This window comes from Heterodontus francisci, chromosome 1 (assembly GCF_036365525.1).
Source record: "Heterodontus francisci isolate sHetFra1 chromosome 1, sHetFra1.hap1, whole genome shotgun sequence".
Taxonomy (NCBI): Eukaryota; Metazoa; Chordata; class Chondrichthyes; order Heterodontiformes; family Heterodontidae; genus Heterodontus; species Heterodontus francisci.
This window is the reverse complement of record NC_090371.1, coordinates 207072306-207092375: the sequence shown is the minus strand read 5'-3', so window position 1 is coordinate 207092375 and position 20070 is coordinate 207072306. Positions and strand designations below refer to the sequence as shown.

General features: G+C 41.3%; 1 protein-coding gene across 4 annotated transcripts in view; it reads right to left on the bottom strand.

The window, feature by feature from the left end:
* The window catches only part of fbxw7 (F-box and WD repeat domain containing 7), a 466837-nt gene that overhangs the window by 204592 nt on the left and 242175 nt on the right, over positions 1–20070 (bottom strand). For all 4 annotated transcript variants that reach the window (XM_068041005.1, XM_068041015.1, XM_068041025.1 and 1 more), the window contains exon 2: positions 17894–18388. In XM_068041005.1, coding sequence (XP_067897106.1) covers positions 17894–18319 — 426 coding nt within the window. In that variant the 5' untranslated portion in view covers positions 18320–18388. The remainder of the gene's footprint in view (positions 1–17893; positions 18389–20070) is intronic.

Here is a 20070-nt window from a genome sequence, read left to right as displayed (position 1 = left end):
GACTAATAGATTTTTGTTAACCAAAGGTATTAAGGGATATAGAGCAAATGCGGGTATATGGAGTTAATTCACAGATCAGACACGATATCAGTGAATGGCAGAACAGGTTTGAGGGCTAAATGGCCTACCCGTGTTGCTATGTTCCATTTGTCAAACATTACAACTGGCCTTGTCATGCTTCTGAGCAGGCTGTCCAGTATAATGGCCCCATTGCACTGATTAAAGACTTTGCCTTTGAGAAATCAAAGGATTTTATGAGTACGAACACACAAATTAGGAGCAGGAGTAGGCCACTCAACCCTTTCAGCCTGCTCCGCCATTTAATATGTTCATGGCTGAACTTATTACTCCACATTTCCACCTACCCCCGATAACCTTCCACCCCCTTGCTCAATAAGAATCTATCTGCCTCTGCCTTAAAATATTCAAAGACTCCGCCTTTTGAGGAAGAGAATTCCAAAGACTCACGACCCTCTGAGAAAAAATTTCTCCTCATCTCTGTCTTAAATGGGCAACCCCTTATTTTTAAACAGTGACCCCCTAGTTCTAGATTCTCCAACAAAGGGAAACATCCTTTCCACATCCACTCTGTCAAGATCCCTCAGGATTTTATATGTTTCAATCAAGTTGCCTCTTACTTTTCTAAATTCCAGGGGATACAAGCCTAACCTGTCCAACCTTTCCTCATAAGACAGCCCATCCATTCCAGGTATTAGTTCAGTAAACGTTCTCTGTACTGCCTCCAACGCATTTACATCCTTCTTTAAATAAGGAGATCCGTCTGTACACAGTACTCCAGATGTGGTCTCACCAATGCCCTGTACAGCTGAAGCATAACCTCCCTACTTTTGTATTCAATTCTCCTCGCAATAAACCATAACATTTTATTAGCTTTCCTAATTACGTGCTGTACCTGCACACTAACCTTTTGTGATTCATACACTAGGACACCCAGATCCCTCTGCATCTCAGAGCTCTGCAATCTCTCACCATTTAGTTAATATGCTTTTTTTATTCTTCCTGCCAAAGTGGACAATTTCACACTTGCCCACATTATACTCCATTTACCAGGTCTTTGCCCACTCACTTAACCTAACTATATCTCTTTGTAGCCTCCTTATGTCCTCTTCACAAGTTATTTTCCTACCTATCTTTGTGTCATCAGCAAATTTAGCAACCATACCTTTGGTCCCTTCATCTAAGTCATTTATATAAATTGTAAAAAGTTGAGCCCCCAGCACAGATCCCTGTGGCACACCACTTGTTACGTCTTGCCAACCAGAAAATGACCCATTTATGTTTACTCTCTGTTTCCTGTTAGCTATCCAATCTTCTATCCAGGCCAATATGTTACCCCCTACACATGAGCTTTTACTTTCTGCAATAACCTTTGATGTGGAACCTCATCAAATGCCTTCTGGATAAGAATAAGACATGGATGTACCTGTTTTCTCTTGTTTCAACAAGCAGCAGGGGCAAAGTGCAGCTCCATCAATCTGAGCGTGACAGAGTCAAAGTCCTTTACTGCACAGGAGGCGGCCATTCAGCCCATTGAGTACAGGCCAGCTGTCCACGGAATAATTCAGTCAGTCCCACTCCCCCGCTCAATCCCTGTAGCCCTGCAAGTTTATTTCCTTTGGGTGGCCATCCAATTTACTTTTGAAGGCATTGATTGTCTCCCCTTCCACCACCCTTGTGGGCTGCGAGCTCTAGCTCATTACCACCTGCTGCGTTAAAAGTCATTCCTCATATTCTCCTGCATCTCTTGCGCAAAACCTTCAATCGGTGTCTGCTAGTCCTTGTACCATTAGTTCATGTGAATAGTTTTTCCTTGTCTAACTTATCTAAGCTTGTCATTATCTTGTACATCTCTATTAAATCTCCCCTGAATCTCCTTTGTAGCTAAAGTCCCCCATCCTTGGAACAACTCTGGTAAATCTTCTGTGCATCCTCGCAAGGACCCTCACATCCTTCCTAAAATGTGGTGACCAGAACGGGACACAATACACTATACAGCTCTGGTTAGGCCCCAATTAAATGCTCAGCATAACCTGCCTGCTTTTGTTCTCAATGCCTCTATTTATGAAGCCCAAGATTCCATATGCTTTACAAACCACTCTCTCAATATGTCCTGCCACCTTCAAAGATAGATGAACATGCACCCCAAGGTCTCTCTGTTCATGCACACTATATAGAACTGTGCCATTAAGTATGTATTGCCTCTACCTATTCCTTCTGCCAAAATGCATAACCTCACACTTGTCAGTATTAAACTCTGCCTGCCCATTCTGCTAGCCTATCAATGTCCTGTTGCAGGCGGTTCATATCACCCTCACTGTTTGCCACACCTCCAAGGTTGGTGTCATTGGCAACGTTTGAAATTCTATTCTGTATTTCAAGATCCAAGTCATTTATATACAGCAAAAAAAGCAGTGCTCCCAGCAATGACCCTTGGGGAACACCACTGCCTACCATCCTCCAGTCTGAAAAAGAACCATTTACTGTGACTCGTTGTTTTCTGTCCTTAAGCAAATTTTTTATTCAACTGGATAAAACCCTCCTATTCCATGAGCCTCAATTTTGTTAACCAGCCTTTTATGTGGTACCTTATCAAACGCTTTCTTAAAATCCATATAAACAGCATCTAAGTCATTCCCTTCACAACCTTCTCTGATACTTCATCCAAAAATTCAATTAGATTAGTCAAGCATGATCGCCCATTTACAAATCCATGTTGACTCTCCTTAATTAATTCGAACCTCTCCAAGTGTCTGTTGATTTTTTTCCCTGATCATTGTTCCTAAAATCTTAAACACCACTGATGTTAAACTAACAGGCCTGTAATTGCTAGGACTGTGCTTATACCCTTTCTTGAATAAGGGTGTCACATTTGCCACTCCCCAATCCTCTGACACCTCCCCCGTATCCAAGGAAGATTAAAAGATTACAGCAAGCCCTTCCGCTATCTGCACCTCCACTTTCTTTAGTAACCTGGGATGTAAGCCATCCAGACCAGGTGACTTATCTATCCCAGGCATAGCCAGCCTTTTTAAGTACCTACCCCTCTCAAATTTTATCCTATCCATTGCCTCTACCCTCCCCGCTTCTACCAATATTTTGTCAGATTCACTTCCTTAGTGAACACTGATACAAAGTACTCATTAAGTATTTTAGCCTTGCCCTGCACCTCTACACATATATTACTCTCTTTGCCCCACACCACCTCTTACCACCCGCTTACTATTTACACACGGGTAGAATATTTTTGGGTTCTCTTTTATGTTGTCTGTCATTCTATTCTCATATTCTCTCTCTGCCAATCTTATTTTCCTCTTCACCTCTCCTCTCAACTTATTGTATTTGGCCTGGTTCTCATTTGAAGAATTCACCTGACATGCATCAAACACCCTCTTTTCTTGTTTCATCACAATCTCTATCTTCCTCATCATCCAAGGAGCCCTGTTTTTGGTTCCCTTACCTTTCGCCCTTGTTGAAATGTACCTAGTCTGTAACTGAAACATCTCTTCCTTAAAGATAACCCATTGTTCAGATACAGCTCTTCCTGTCAGTCTTTGGTTCCACTTTACCATGGCTAGATCCCTTCTGCCTTGGTAATTCTGAGATACCATGGATCAGATACCTGTTCCCCATCAGAGGATGTTTGCCCAATTTTAAAAGGAAGTTCTGCGAAATAAAGGCAAAAAACTGAACTGAGCGGTTTATCTGTTTAATCCTTTTCTGAACTGGTTCAAAGCTGCTGTGTTTTTTGGACTGCCTTCAACATTTTATTCTCGTGCGGGGTTCTTACATTCATACGTAGTTATTTTGGGTGATTTTGCTTCACTAACTTATTTTATTGCAACCACTTCTCTTGCATATTTACCTCTTTGGACTTGAACAACAAATTTAATTGGCTGTATGGAGAACATGTCCTCTGAAGTTCTGGACAATGGAACATCAGCAGGAAACAGACATAAATCCTATATTCCATAAGAGAGGTGAACAATCTTACTTGATTAAATATGAAATGCTACTCTTGGATTTTAATAATTGGTCAACTGTGGGTCATCATGTGAAAAAGAGGGCTTGGATAGAGTGCTTTCAGCTTTGGCTTTTGACCTGTTTTACTACAAGTCACTGATGATTTTTATATTAGACTCTTGAGTTTCTATTGTGCTCATCAATGTCCCCTCTATTTTTGGTGGTGCACGGCCTATTCATTTAAATACACAGGCCCTTTTCTTTTTCTTTACATGGCTGCACACGTGTAGTAACTTGAATGGCCAACTTGTGCTTGACCTGTGTGGGAATAAATCATGTGACAAGTTCAATTCAACCAATTACTGCCCCATCTGTCTACTCTTGATCATCAGCAAAGTGATGGAAGGTGTTGCAACAATGCTATCAAGTGGCACTTACACAGCATAAACCTGCTCACTGATGCTTAGTTTCGGTTCTGCCAGGGTCATTCGGCTCCAAACATCATTACAGCATTGGTCCAAACATGGACAAAAGAGCTGAATTCCAGAGGTGAAGTGAGAGCGACTGCCCTTGACATCAAGGCAGCCTAGCAAAATTGAAGTCAATGGGAATCAGGGGAAAACTCTCCACTGGTTGGAGTCATACCTAGCACAGAGGAAGATGGCTGTGGTTGTTGGAGGCCAATCATCTCAGTTCCAGGACATTGCTGCAGGAGTTTCTCAGGTCATGTCCTAGGCCCAACCATCTTCAACTGCTTCATCAATGACCTTCCTTCCATCACAAGGTCAGAAACGTAGACATTCACTGCTGATTAGCACTGAACACTGCGCATTCATGACTCCTCAGATACTGAAGCAGTCCATGTTGTTACGACCAAGACGGGAGAAATACACTGTTAATTCAGTCCCACTTCTCCACGGGTTACAGCATATCAATACATTTTTCCCACGTACTGAAGAATAGCCAATTAGGTTCCATTTGTCCCCCAAAGCATGTCAACCAGGTTTCTTTAAACAACAACATTAACTATTTATTAGAAAAAAAAAGTCTTAACAACTAATGAGATAAATCAAAATCTATGAAAAGCTCCTTATTTCTCTATCTCTCATGCACACACACATACATTCAAAAAAATGGTTAACTGGGGAAAAACGGTTTTGGTTTACAGATTTTTTTTAGGAATAGAAGGAATAATAAATCAGTTGGTCATGTTCTGGAAGGAAATTCTTTGGTTGGGTGAGGTGTTCCAGAGTCGAATAGTCGATCCCTCTCAAAGTCTCTCCAGGCGAGGTTGATGAACAGTCTGTGATGGGTAGGCGTTCAAGGCAATTCGGCTACAGTAGGCATCACGTGGTCTTTCAGCAGGAGTATAGCAACAGGTCTGCTTAAGATTGACAGCAGCAGTATAGCAGTAGAAGCTTTCTTCAGGTTCCAGGATTTTTCAAAGCGTCACTGGCAAGGCCAGCATTTGTTGCCCATCTTTAATTGCTCGAGAAGGTGGTGCTGAGCTGCCTTCTTGAACTGAAGTCTATTTGGTGTAGGTACACCCACAGTGCTATTAGGAAGAGTCCCAGGATTTTGGCCCAGCAACAGTGAAGGAATGGCAAAATAGTTCCTAGTCAGGATGGTGTGTGGCTTGGAGGGGAACTTGCAGGTGATGGTGCGCCCGTGCGTCTGTTGTCCTGGTCCTTCTAGGTTGTAGAGGTCATGGGTTTGGAAGGCGCTGTTGAAGGAGGCTTGGTGAGTTGCTACAGTGCATCTTGAATATGGTGTACACTGCTGCCACTGCACACCAGTGATGGAGGGAGTGAATGTTTAAAATGGTGGAAGGGGTGCCGATCAAGCAGGCTGCTTTGACCTGAATGGTGTTGAGCTTCTTGAGTGTTGTTGGAGCTGCACTATTCCAGGCAGGTGGAGAGTACTGCAGTACAGCAGGAGAAGCTTTCTTCAGGTTCCAGGATTTTCCAAAACACAGGAGGCAACGGGAACCACACTGGATGCAGGAATTCTTCAGAGACAGCAGGCAATAGGAGTCTGCTACCTTTCAAATACAGGATTTCTTTTCAAGAGATGCAAGTTTCCTTTTTAGAGAGAGAGAGGTCTGTTCTGGATCTTCCACTTGGATCTCCAGGCAGGTCAGAAACTGAATTTCAAATGCCTGCTCTTTGTCCAACTCACTGGTTTTTAAAAGGGTCCAAAGAAAAAGTAAACCTCCCTGAGCCAATTAAATGACCACGCACACTGTCTCCTCTGTCATTCAAAGTTTTGCTCTGAGGAAGTCAAAACCCCTGACTGACTTCCTTGAAACTGCTTGCTTTCCTATTCTTCTTTACAAAGCCAACATACAAAGATTTCAGCTATTTGCAGGTGTCCTTATCCACTGAAAATCCTTTATTCAGTTTTTTAAAAACAGACAGAATTCTAAGACTTTAGTACAAAAATAAAACCTCTTGTAACAATGTCCATATGCAGCAAGACCTGAACAACATTCAGGCTTGGGCTGATAAGTGTCAGGCAATAACCGTCTCCAACAAGAGAGAATCTAACCATCTCCCCTTGACATTCAATGGCATTACATCCTTGAATCACCCACGATCATCAATATCCTGGGGGTTACATTGACCAGGAAGCTAACTGGACCAGCCTTATAATACTGTGGCTGCAAGAGCAGGTCAGAGGCTGGGAATTCTGCAAGTAAGTCATTTCCTGACTCCCCAAAGCCTGTCCACCATCTACAAGGCAGAAGTCAGGAGTGTGATGCAATACTCTCCACTTGCCTGGATGAGTGCAGCTCCAACACTCAGGAATCTCAACACCATCCAGGTCAAAGCAGCCCACTTGATCGACACCCCCATTTTAAACATTCACTCCCTCCATCACTGACGCGCAGTGGCAACAGTGTATACCATATATAAGATGCACTGTAGCAACTCACAAAGCCTCCTTCAACAGCACCTTCCAAACCCATGACCTCTACCACCTCGAAGGACCAGGGCAACAGACGCATGGGAGCACCATCACCTACAAGTTCCCCTCCAGGCCACACACCATCCTGGCTTGGAACTAAATCGCTGTTCCTACACTGTTGCTGGGCCAAAATCCTGGAACTGCCTCCCTAGCAGCACTGTGGGCGTGCCTACACTAGATAGACTGCAGCGGTACAAGAAGGCAGCTCATCACCACCTTCTCAAGAGCAATTAAGGATGGGCAACAAATGCTGGCCTTGCCAGTAATGCTCACAAACCCTGAAAGAATGAAAAAAAACTTTCAGGTTGCTGCCCAGTCACACTACTTAGGATTTGAGTTTCATAAGCATCAATTACATCAAGCAAATGTCGATTAGGTTTGGTATGTGCTCTGGCCACTCGTTTATGAAACTGGTGAAACACCTTATTCTGTCTTTCAATGCGGTGTTCCTCCTCAGTCACAACTTAGAGGGAACACTGGTGCTCAAGTACAGACACATTCTAGACAGCCTTACAGTGCAGCCAAAAAAACAAACAGGTGTTGAAAAGGAAAAATGTCAAAATGATAAGATTTTTTGAGGAGGAACGAAGATACAATCAACAAGCTTTTGAAAGTGAATGAGGATGTACTTTCAGCTTGGTTCCAAGTTATCTGTTCCTCCACTGCTGAAGATCATGGTTGGAAAGAGGAAGTGCTTCATTGTCACATCACTTGACGTGTTCTTTTCCAATTAATGAGCTTTCTGGGCACCTCTATTGTTGTTTATCTAGCAGAGCCCTACCCTCTATAACCTTTTAGTCAACCATAAACCAACAGCAAAACCTGACTTATTTTTAAGGCTCCATTTTATTTACAACTCATCTGAGCTATGCTGAGCTCTATTCCAAGCATCCATAATCTTCCTTTGTTCGTCATCTTGTGAGGATTCTTCTTGCTGCATGACACATGCCATGGATCCAAACTTGCTGAACTCTAACCAATTTCTCATCTCCCTCCTATACATTACCACACCTGCCTCCAAACCACTTTATTTTCATTTTGCATCCCTAGGAAATTTATCCTTAGATGTGCCCTTTTAAATTCCAATATGTCACTCCTTTGGCTTGCTACATATTGAGGATCAACACCTCAATCAACTCCTTAAATATTTCTTCTACCTTCGATGCCCTCAGTCCCTCAGATTTCAGGAAATCTCCCACTGTCACCAAGTTCAAACTCATGACAAACTCCAACGCATATGGCAAGCAACTGGCCTTGCATTACTATCCACTGACAGATTTTGTTGCAACATGATTTTGCTTTCCACAGCTAGATGAGATTACAACTCCGATGTCACCTCAGAGTGTGGGAACAATTCCAAACACCGCTTCACCAACTCATTCCTCCAAATGCCTTCAAGCACACTGCAGACACTAAATGTACCTTAATAAAGAGCCCCACTCCCATTAATCTCATCTGTGAATCATACAGTCTGGTCCATAAGCTCTTCCTCTAACAGTTTCCAGTAACCTGACTTCCCTTTGTCAGCCCAATGCCCTTCTGTAACCTCTACTACGACCCTATCTTTTTAAAAGTCGCCATCTCTGCCTCTTCAAAAAATACACTCACTTCATTTGCTCTCTCTCATCTCCAACCTTCCTTTCCAAAGTCTGAGAACAAACTGCTGCTTTGCAACTATGCCCTAAACTCTTCCTCTTGAAGATTTTCGCATTCGTGCACACGCACAGTAGAGTCTGTACTGGATTAGCCTTACAAGCATCAGGCATGACTGTCGTTCATCATTTCTTAGGATAAATGTTAGTGCTCACACAAACATTGCTTTTCTACAATCTACCACTGTGGCACTGTTCTCTTACAAATGGATGAACAAACTTGTTCTCATCAGAATAAAAAACATGGAATGAAAATGACTGGATTAAGTCATTGGTTAATTGTAGGCCCTTGTTTAGCTTTCAATCTTCGCACAAGTTCTTTGCATTGACCTCTGCCACAAACTTACACTTCTAATCATTTCTCAGAGACTTCTTAAAGAGCTTCAGAGGGTAGAGGGGAAGAAAAGTGAAAGCCAAGCAGGAAATTAATACAGGTAGAAAGGAAATAGGAGATGGACTAAAGGTGCAGTGAAATAGAAGGTTCCTTAAGAGGCTTCTGAAAGTAAGGAGGAGTGGGTTTTTTTTCAGCACTGCAGCTTTCAATTCAGGATGTTGGTTGCAACAAAGACATTACACTCCTCCAATGTTTTCTCCACCCACAACAGCATGGTTATATCTGGTATACCAGAGGGCTCTATTCTTGGTCCCCATCTCCATGATTTATATGCTTTCTCACAATGATAGCAACTGGAGGTCAGAAGCCAGCTTCCACAAATATGCTAATTGACAATGAGCTTTAATTCTTGTCCTTAAATTGATCCTAAGATTCTCCAATTACATTTCTGAAATTAAGACCCAGATGAGCCTAAATTTCCTTCAGCCTAATGTTGATAAAACCAGAGTAATCCTGAAAAGCTGGTGTTGACCCCATCCCCTCCCCAGCTACCATCTTAGGCTAAGGAAGGAGCAGAACCAGGCATACCAATCGATCCATAGCTTTAGCTTCCTTCCCATCAGTTCGATTACCACGGCTACTTTCTTCCAATTCCAACTGCTGTTGGATCTATGCTTTTATCATTATGTGGTTTAATTTCTCTAATCTGGCCCACCACCATTTCCAAAAATGACAATTCGTTCAGAATGCAGCCCCCAAGCCCTCACTGACTTCATCATATCTAATCTCATCAAGTTTCACTGCCTCCATTCTTCAGCAAATGGACTTCAAAATCCTCAAGATTAAAATCCTTTCCTTGGCCATGCCTCACCAATCTGATTCAGCCATATTTCTCTGCATATACCCTCCTCTTCCCCGCCCCCCCCAAATATTCTATTTATATCGCGTTCACTGTTCCTTCTGCTACATAATCAGTGTTTGCTCTTCCAACCAATATGATGTGTGTCTGGAACGCACCAAATCCATTTCCTTGGATACTCGCCCATCCAAATTTCAAGAGCAACTTAAAAACCACTCTTCAGAGTGAGCTTTACCCACCCCATAACAACCCTTTCTATTTTCCACTGACCCCACCTGCTTGATGACCACCTCTCTGGCAAGTGCTTTGTGACAGATTTAGATTAAAAGAATGCAAACTGTAGTTGAATACTTGAAATCTTACTTCTATCTTCATGTTCAACCTATGTCAACAGCTGATGCCTCTGCTGTATAAGTATGATTTCTACCTGTCATGTTCGAGATTGTAAACAATTTAGGGTCAATGGTATGTCACACCATTATTTTGAACCTGTTTGAAAAGAATTGAGTTAAAATATTAACATCCTATTTAAGCCATTTTTGTGTTGAAGTCAATGGGAAAAAAATTGGGGATAGTGCAAAAGAGGCTGTCTATTCGCTACAAGCTTGTTCCACACCACTGCAAAGGCCAATATCACTTCCTATACATTTGATGGTATGAAAAAGTTAAATCAACAATTGTTCAAGTAACCAGAATACCGAAGCAAACTGGATTTAAATAGAGGTCAATTCATACCTCTTGTATGTTTGGGCACCAGTAACTGCTCCAGGCCAATTCCTCTGAGGTAATTAGCAAAATATTTTTCACGTTTTTCTTCCATACTCTCCTAAAGTTATTAACTCTTATTTGAGTAAAGTCCACAAGTGCCACTGCCCTCCAGTACTTCACTCAAACAGTGTTTGTCAATTTGAGGGCTAACTGGCTGTCCTGACCTTAACTGTGGGGACATCATAGCCAAGCCTAATGTCAACGTCCACATACATGCATTTTCCAGTAGGGTCACTAGATAATAATGAAGAGCAGGAACCTTCTTTAATCCAAGAGCCTGTGGCGAATTATATTGCCTTGACCATTGCTCCATCTGAGATCAGAAAGTACTTACAGATAAGGAGATCCATTTGGCTCATCTAGATTGATCCATCCACAGAGAATTTGCTACCCCATTGCATCATCCAATTGTTTCATGAATGATTTTAGGCTTTTTGCCTCCACTACTCTACTTGGAAGTCTATTGCAAATTTTGATTACTCTGTTTGAAGAAACAATTCTGATATTATTCTTAGGAGTACCCTTGTCTACACTGAACCTGTGTCTGCTAATTCTACTCCCACAGGTTTAATCTGATGTATTATTCTGGATTAATTCTTTTGATACTCAAACTTATATAGCTGTAACATCACTTTTCAGTTGCCCCCTTTCCAGACTGTAAAGCCCACACTTCTCCAGTCTTCACTCATAACACAGATCCCTGACACCAGTGATCAGTCTCATGGCTCTCTGCACTGCTTCCAGAACCTGTGTTTCTTAGCTACTAGAACAGGACACTATGGTTCAAGGTGCAATCTTATTGGAGCACGATAAAGTTGGATCATGACTGTATAGAGTCATAGAATCATTACAACACAGAAAGAGGCCATTCAGCCTATCAAGTCCATGCTGGCTCTCTGGACAGCAATTGAGTCAGTCCCATTTCCCCCACTCTATCCCCATAGCTCTGCAAGTTTATTTCCAAGTGCCATTTCAACTTCCTTTTGAGACCATTCATCATCTCCACTTCCACCACACATGTAGGCAGTGAGTTCTAGGTCATTACCACTAGCTGAGTAAATAAGTTCTTCCTCACATCCCCCTGCATCTCTTGCCTAAAACCTTAAATCTATTTCCCCTCGCCCTTGTCTCATCAGCTCATGGGAACAGCTTTTCTTTGTCGACCTTATAAAAAACTTTCAAAATCTTGTACACCTCTATCAAATCTCCTTTGCTGAAAGAACTCCAGCTTCTCCAACCTAACCTTGCAGTTAAAATCGCTCAAACATGGACCATTCAAGTAAATCTCCTCTGCACCCTCTCAACAACCCTTGCATCCTTCCTAAAGTATGAACAGTGAAGGCAGCAGCACAGTTAGATAAGGTGGTTAGGAAGGCATATGGGATACTTGCCTGTATTAGGCAAGGTACAGAATATAAGAGCAGGGAGGTTATGATGGAGCTGTATAAAATGCTAGTTAGGCCACAGCTGGAGTACTGTGTACGGTTCTGGTCACCACACTATAGGAAGGATGTGATTGCCCTGGAGAGGGTGCAGAGGAGATTCACCAGGATGTTGCCTGGGCTGGAGCATTTCAGTTATGAAGAGAGACTGGATAGGCTAGGGTTGTTTGCTTTAGAGTAGAGAAGGCTGAGGGGGGGGGGGGACTTGATTGAGGTGTACAAAATTATGAGGGATATAGATAGGATAGATAGGAAGAAACTTCTTCCCTTAGCGGAGGGGTCAATAACCAGGGGGCATATATTTAAGTTAAGGGCCAGGAGGTTTAGAGGGCATTTGAGGAAAAATCTTTTCACCCAGAAGGTGGTTGGAATCTGGAACACACTGCCTGAAGGGGTGGTAGAGGCCGGAACCCTCACAACATTTGAGAAGTATTAGATGAGCACTTGAAACGCCATAGCATACAAGGCTATGAGCCAAGTGCTGAAAAATGGGATTAGAATAGATAGGTGCTTGATGGCCAACACGGACATGATGGGTTGAAGGGCCTGCTTCTGTGCTGTATAACTCTATGACCAGAACTGGATGCAATACTCTAGCCGAACCAGAGCTTTATAAAGGTTCAGCATAACTTCCTCTGACATATTTGAGTATTTTGGCAGTGTTGATAGACATCATTTTGGCTATGCTGACTGCTGTTCTGCATTGATTGGACATGTTTAGTGCTGAGTCTTCTAACAATCCTACATCTCTTTCAACTTCATCAGTAGCCATTTCATCATTTAGATGAGCATGCAAAATTGCCAGGCAGAAAACGATCATCTGGTCCTTACCCCACACTCATGATGGCTGATGCATCATGACTACACTTCCCACTCCACCCACAATTTTTCTGCCCACTTACATACCTTGTCCAACTCATTTTATAGTTTGGCCTGCCTCTTCCGAATCCATTGCTCCTCATAGCTTGGAATCATCTGAAAATTTGGCCACTTTGCATTGACTTTTGAATCCAGGCCTAACTTACAACAAAAATTACTAACAGTAGTGGTCCCCACACTGAACCTTGAAGCACTTCCCCCATATGGGCACAACTCCCCATATGAATCCTTGTTATTTCCTACCTTTTAACCAATTTCTGGTTCATTTCCAATCTTGACTGAAATCCCACAGCTCAGAAGAATAAATAACCTTTGTGTGGAACTTTGTCAAAGGCTTTTTGGAAGTTCCAGTACAATGTGCCTATAGCTTACGAAAAACCACTTGGGTTGTCACTTCCTCAAGGAAGTCAAAGCAGGTTTTTCAGCTAAGATTTTATGACTCCATGCTGACTGCAGTTAATCAGGTTATTGTTGTACAGGTGATCCTCAAGTTTACTCCTGATCACTGATTCCATTATTTTGGATGGAACAGAAGACTGATGGGTCTATAGTTGTCATTGAAGATGCAACACCTTTCCTTTAACCTCCTCTCTCCTCACCGTCCAGAGTCCCAAACACTCCTTTCCAGGTGAAACAGCGATTTACATGTACTTTTCTCAATTTACAATATGGTCTGCTCTACACTGGGGAGACTAAATGTAGATTAGGTGACCGTTTTGTGGAACATTTCCGTTCAATCTGCAAGTATATCCCCGAGCTTCTGGTGACCTGTCATTTTAATTCTCCATCTTGCTCTCATTCTGCCAACATCTCTGTCCTCGGCATACTGCAGTATTCCAATGAAGCTCAAGGAACAGCACCTCATCTTCCGAACAGGCACTTTACAGCCTTCTGGACTCAATATTGAGTTCAACAATTTCAGATGTAATCTCTGACCTCCATTTTGTTGCCTTTTCTTTGCATGTTTCTGTCTTAATCTTGTCCTGCTTTCGGATGGCAGCTGTTCATTATTCTGCCACTCACACCTCCGCTGGACACATCTTTTACCTCTACTTATCCCATATCCCATTATTACTCCCTTTGGCTCTGCCCCACCAATTCCTTTGTCATTTAATGTGTCCCATCTTCAGCCGTATCACAGACCTTCCCTTTTGTGCTTTATCCACCATCTGACATTTGAGCTACTTAAAAGCTATTACAGATCTAACTTTTCCCAGTTCTGACAAAGGGTCACTGACCTGAAACGTTAACTCTGCTTCTCTCTCCACAGATGCTGCCAGACCTGCTGAGTATTTCCAGCAATTTCTGGTTTTATTTCAGATTTCTAGCATTTGCAGTATTTTTCTTTTGTTCTGTAGTTGCCGTTGTTTGTTTTGATCTCCTTTTGAATATGGCACCATATTGGTTTGTTTGCAATCTTCTGTACTTCCGCAGTTTCATTAAGAAGGAGTCATTGAACAATCAGTGTCCTACAGATTTTTTCCCTAGTCTCTTTCAGCACTCTGAGATAAATACCATTTATCTCCCAAGGACCAATTGACCAGTGTCAGACTTCTAGCTCATTTACAATAAAGTACTGATTTTACTCGAGATCTTTTGTTTGGAGAGTGCTGCTCAAGGCTACCTTGGGAATATTTGCAGCAAGTACTCATTTGGAATATTTAGTATTGTGACTTTTCTAAGCTTTCAGCCTATTTGCAGGTTTAATGTTTTCAGTTCATCTCGGACTGCACGCTTGCTATTGTGGTACTGGAAGTTTTTTTTTAAAGCTTATGCTTAGGTTCAATAACTATGCTTTTTCACGTGTCTTTTTGCCTTCTGATTTAATATGATTCTGCAATTTCTTGTATTGATCCTAATAAGCCTTTTTCTCTCTGCAGGATTTGTATTTAAATTTGTTTATTTAGGTATCCTGTTCCTATCGTTTCACAGCGCACAGAGCTACACCACCTCTTTTTTTGTCTACTCTGGCTGATCTAAACACTTTACCCCTGAAGGTTATATTACTTTCCACCCCATCAATGAAATATGTTGGATATACTTTAAAGCAAGATTTACTGCTTTACTTTGAGAAATCAAGGCAAAGGGTTAATGCAAAACTAAGAGATAAAGTAAGAAGTGGTGATTGTGATGTCAAGCTTGGGTTTTCAAACCATAAAGACTGTAGAGGAATGGTAGGCTACTGGGAGGTAAGGAGTTTTAAGAATTGAGTTAACAATAGGAGACTGAGTGTTGTGTGTCATGAGCGTTCACTTCAACACAGTAGGGAAGCGGAGGAGCAGGCCGATGTTGCACAATGTATTTGCAGGTTATAAAGGAAGAGATAAAACTTTAGAGAAACACGGACAACAGTAGCATCAACAAAATAGACATGAAACGTTGCACATAGTTAGACGTTAAAGCTCAGACATTAGATGGTTTAGCTCTCAGTTAAACTTTTTTTGTGTCACACCAACTTGCTTTGTTGAATGATAATTTTTTTTAATCCACTGATTGGAGATCTGAATTTATATTTTTTTAAGAAATTTTAATAAAGAACAGATAAAAAGGATGACTTTGCTGGCAGCCTAAGATGGCCACCTAATTTGCAACTGTATCCTACATTGCAAGGCTTGTGAGGTGGAGACGAAATGGCTGCTCATTCCAGCAAGAAACAAGACCCAGGAAGTTTAAGGGAACTACCTGTTCTTTTTAGCAAGAAGAGAAACACTGCTTCTGGGTGCCTGCCATGTGACAAGCCCCTCCCCAGCTGTGGTTTTAAGCTTGTGTTTCTCTGCAGGCGAAAAGAGAAGCTTCTGGACCCTGACACATGCAGACCCAAACAGGGGAACCCCCACCCCTCTCTCTCCATTTCAGCTTACAAGCCTCAAACTCTGCCTGTTTACTGACCACCTTTGCATACTGCGGCCACAATCAGAAATCAGTTGAAGGAAATCATCCGCATCGCTGTCTCCAAGAGACCCACCAAACCAATCATCTATCCTCTTTAAACTAAAAGCGTCAGGACCACCGAATTCAGCTAGAAGCCAGTCGAATCACCAAACGCCTATACCTCTTTTTTTCTATGGACTTTAACTCAACCAATCTACCTTTCCCCACTCTGTAACTTATTTGAGATTGTGCGTGTGAGAGATAGAGTGAAAGTTGGCACGTAGTTTATTATTTTTATTAGTTCAGTTAAGGTACAATAAAGTTAACCTCTTTGTTAAACTTAAGAAAACCCATCTAATTCGTTCTTGTTTATGATCATAGCAAGTAAGTAATCAAACACCTACTGAATTGGCCAGTACATCCACTTTAAGAAAGAATTAAACCAGTTGTGGTCAAACAAGGAGAGGGAAAAGAGGGAAGCCCTTGGACCTCCTCACTTGACCGTAACACTTGTTACATTTATTTCACCTTTAACAGTATAAAATATATATAAAATTCCTTCTCTCTCCTTAATTTATGGGAGCAATATTCAAGACTGGCAGCAATATTCAAGTGTTGGATAAAGTTGAATTTAAAAGAGTTAAAATTTGTTGAAGGGGAAAGTGTTCAGCATGAAAAGGGTAAGAGATTTTTGGAGATGTGGGAGTTCCACTGAAGATCAGAAGAGATAATGAAATCAAGAATTTCAATGGATTAGGAGGACTAGTGTGGGGCAATGAAAACCAAAAGGAAATAACAGTTTTTTTAGACATGAGAAATACAAAGAAACAGAACAGGAAGTTGAAAGAAACAAGGTTCTCGTTGGCCCAAAAACTTGGAGATAAAAATATGGTGATTTAGCCATTGTACAGCAGACATGTAATTTGAAGGAATTTATTGAATGTACAGTGGGATTATCAGTAAAGGAGTGAACAGAGTTAGACAATTCACTGATATGAATTACCAGAGAGGGGGGGATTTGGCACGTTTTTTGGAAGTAACAATTATGCACCCAGGATTCCCTAGACAATTAAGCACAATCATGTGATGGGCTTCATTGCTCTGCCAAATCCTAAATTAGAAGTTAGTTACTTGACTGCATGACACAAAACTCTATCAAATTTCAAATAACATGGGTTGCATCTACAGTCAACTTCACACAAGTGAATACTTTTATAAATAATCCAAAATCATTTTCTATGTATAGTTTTCATTCCTTAGAGCAGAATCCAAGATTAAATAGTTCAGTTCAGTGAAACTTTTGTCCTATTAGCATATGACCTATCTGACCAGGCTTATATCTCAAATTTAACACAAATTTAGGGCGGCGCAGTGGCGCGCACTGCAGCCTCACAGCTCCAGGGATCCCGGGTTTGATTCTGGGTACTGCCTGTGCGGAGTTTGCAAGTTCTCCCTGTGACTGCGTGGGTTTTCGCCGGGTGCTCCGGTTTCCTCCCGCAGCCAAAGACTTGCAGGTTGATAGGTAAATTGACCTTTGTAAAGTGCCCCAAGTGTAGGTAGGTGGCAGGGAATATGGGATTACTACAGGGATAGTATAAATGGGTGGTTGTTGGTCAGCACAGACTCGGTGGGCCAAAGGGCCTGTTTCAGTGCTGTATCTCTAAATAAAATAAATAAATAAATACACATCATTTTCCAGTATTGCAATATACCAAATGATAGCACAATAAAATTGGAAACAATTTACACCTCTACATATTGAAGAAGCCAATAAATTGTGCAATAGGAAATTAGCATTTCACAGCAAATACATAAACCATAAAAATGTGTGAAAACAGGTCAGTAGGAAATTACTTTAAACAGTACCTGTTAACCACAGACTTATCTTAATACTCTTATACCTAAACAATGACCTGTCAATAGTTCTGCAACACATTAGCACCTAAGTACTACCGAATTGATTCTTACTCCCTCAGTACCCATTTGCAAAATGTTTGCAACTGTACTTATGTGTTAACAACAGAACAGGTTCGTCATTAACTTTTTATAGAATTGTATCACACTATAAATCTAATTGATTATAAGTCATTATTATATGTTCAGTTCAGCTCTTTATGGTCACTAACAAATTTTCACTTACCTGATTCTTGGTTAACAGAGCCAGTGGTTGTTGGATGGCAACATCAACGTTATAATTTTGATCGATTACATCATTTCCATTTGTGCTATCTTCTCTACTACTATCAGACTGTTCAAAATCATCACTGTCTTGGTCCATTTCCTCTTCACCATCCTCCTGTTCCTCCTCTTTGTTCTCTTCCTTGTCCTCTGGTGTGATTTGGTTGTTGTTTTCTTCTTCCTCTACTGTAGCAATTTGGGCCTCATCACTGGTGCTGCTGCTTGCCTCAGCTCCACTACTAACAGCATTCCTTACACAATGCCCCTCTTGCTCCTCCACTACTCTGTTCATTTGCTCCTCCTCCCCATGACTCAATGAGGCATTACCTCGGAGGGATCCTCCAGTTCGACGCCTCTTGCTGCCCCCAGACAGCAATTCCTGGTTCATTTCCAACAGCCAGCTTGCTACTTCCTGAACCTTTGCTAGATCGGCGGATGGAGTACAAGTTGTTGCGACCTGAGAACAGAGGAGATAAGATAAAAATTTCTAAAAATTACATTCCAGTAGCACATTTGTACAAGTTTCTATCCAAGATATTGAATGGTTTTGAAGCAACTTCTTAGTATACTGCAAAAACAGTGCAGTGTACACAAATTTTCTTCAGATTATTTGCTGGAGTATGTTTGGTAATAACATTTATAGTCTAAGATTTCAATCATGCAGTACATTAGTGGACTAAAAATGGGGATAAAGGCAAGTACAATTCAAATATTGTTTTCATAGATAACATACAAAACAAAAAACATTTGTGAGTTGAGCAAAGACTTGGTCCAGAGAAAATCTTACCAGATTAACAGGGAAAGCAGATAACTGGAGTCTGGATAATGGAGGTTCCACTCGTTAAATAAATTCAGTTTTGGCAAAACAACTGTTTACAGAAATAAATTCATAGCAAAGTCAACCTCAAAAGACTTGCATTAATTGACATTTCAAAACAAAAATAACACTATTATGGAATAAATTACATTCTGCGTACAAACATTTCAATGAGATCTTGTCACGTAAATCACTAAAAAGCAGGTGCTGGAATAGAATAGAATACAAACATAAGAACTGGAGCAGGAGTAGGCCACTTGGCCCCTCGAGCCTGCTCCGCCATTCAACAAGATCATGGCTGATCTGATTGTAACCTCAATTCCATATTCCTGCCTACCCCTCATAATCTTTCACCCCCTTGCTTATCAAGAATCCATCTACTTCTGGCTTAAAAATATTCAAAGGCTCTGCTTCTACCGCCTTTTGAGGAAGAGAGTTCCAAAGACTCTCAACCCTAGAGAAAAAATAGAATAGAATAGAATTATTCCTTGTTGCTAGTTTCCTTTTTCTCGCTCTACAATGTTGTCACTTTCATCTCCAGAAGTCAACTTGTTCCACAGTTAACTCTTACCCTCCAGTACCTCACCATGTGGCTAGTTTTCATGGCCTGAACTGAAACAGTGAGTACTGGTGGGCGATCGAAATATGGAGGATGTTACAAGTCACGACTGGTCCTATCCTCTTAAGACATTCACACGTGCAATTTGAGCAGGGGTATCGTGCTCAACAATAAGGCGTGGCAAATGTTGCCCTCCCTAATCTCTTGACACTGTGGCCAATTGTAGCACCCCCTATAAGTAACCTTGCTGAGGTCAGCTAACCCAAACCTTGGATCACACTGCTTTATATAGCTCAGATAGTGACTTTATCCCTCCCTTAGAAATCAGAGGAACTAGCTAGGTCATATTTGAAAATAATTTTTAAAATGGCAAATCAGAATACTAGCCTTTTTTGTTCCTATACTTCAATGCAAAGATGCAATCAGATTTCAATTTATGTAGATGTTAAAATATTAACCCATATATTGGAAACGAAAATGCTTTTCATCATCTGATATGATAACTCAGCTCAATTCCTATAGCATTTTCTAAACTAAAACCTCTTGCACATGAAGCAAATTGTAAATATTTCATTCCAATAATTTTACGCACCCGACAGAAAGCCTTCTGTACTTGAAAACTGAGGTGACAATATCTGCTACACAGTATCACTTTCAACCACATTAATAATTAATTTATCTGAATGTTGAGTACAACATCTAGGGACAGCAATGATAAGAATTCAAAGCTTACTGTATTTACCCCAATGAAATATCACTTAAC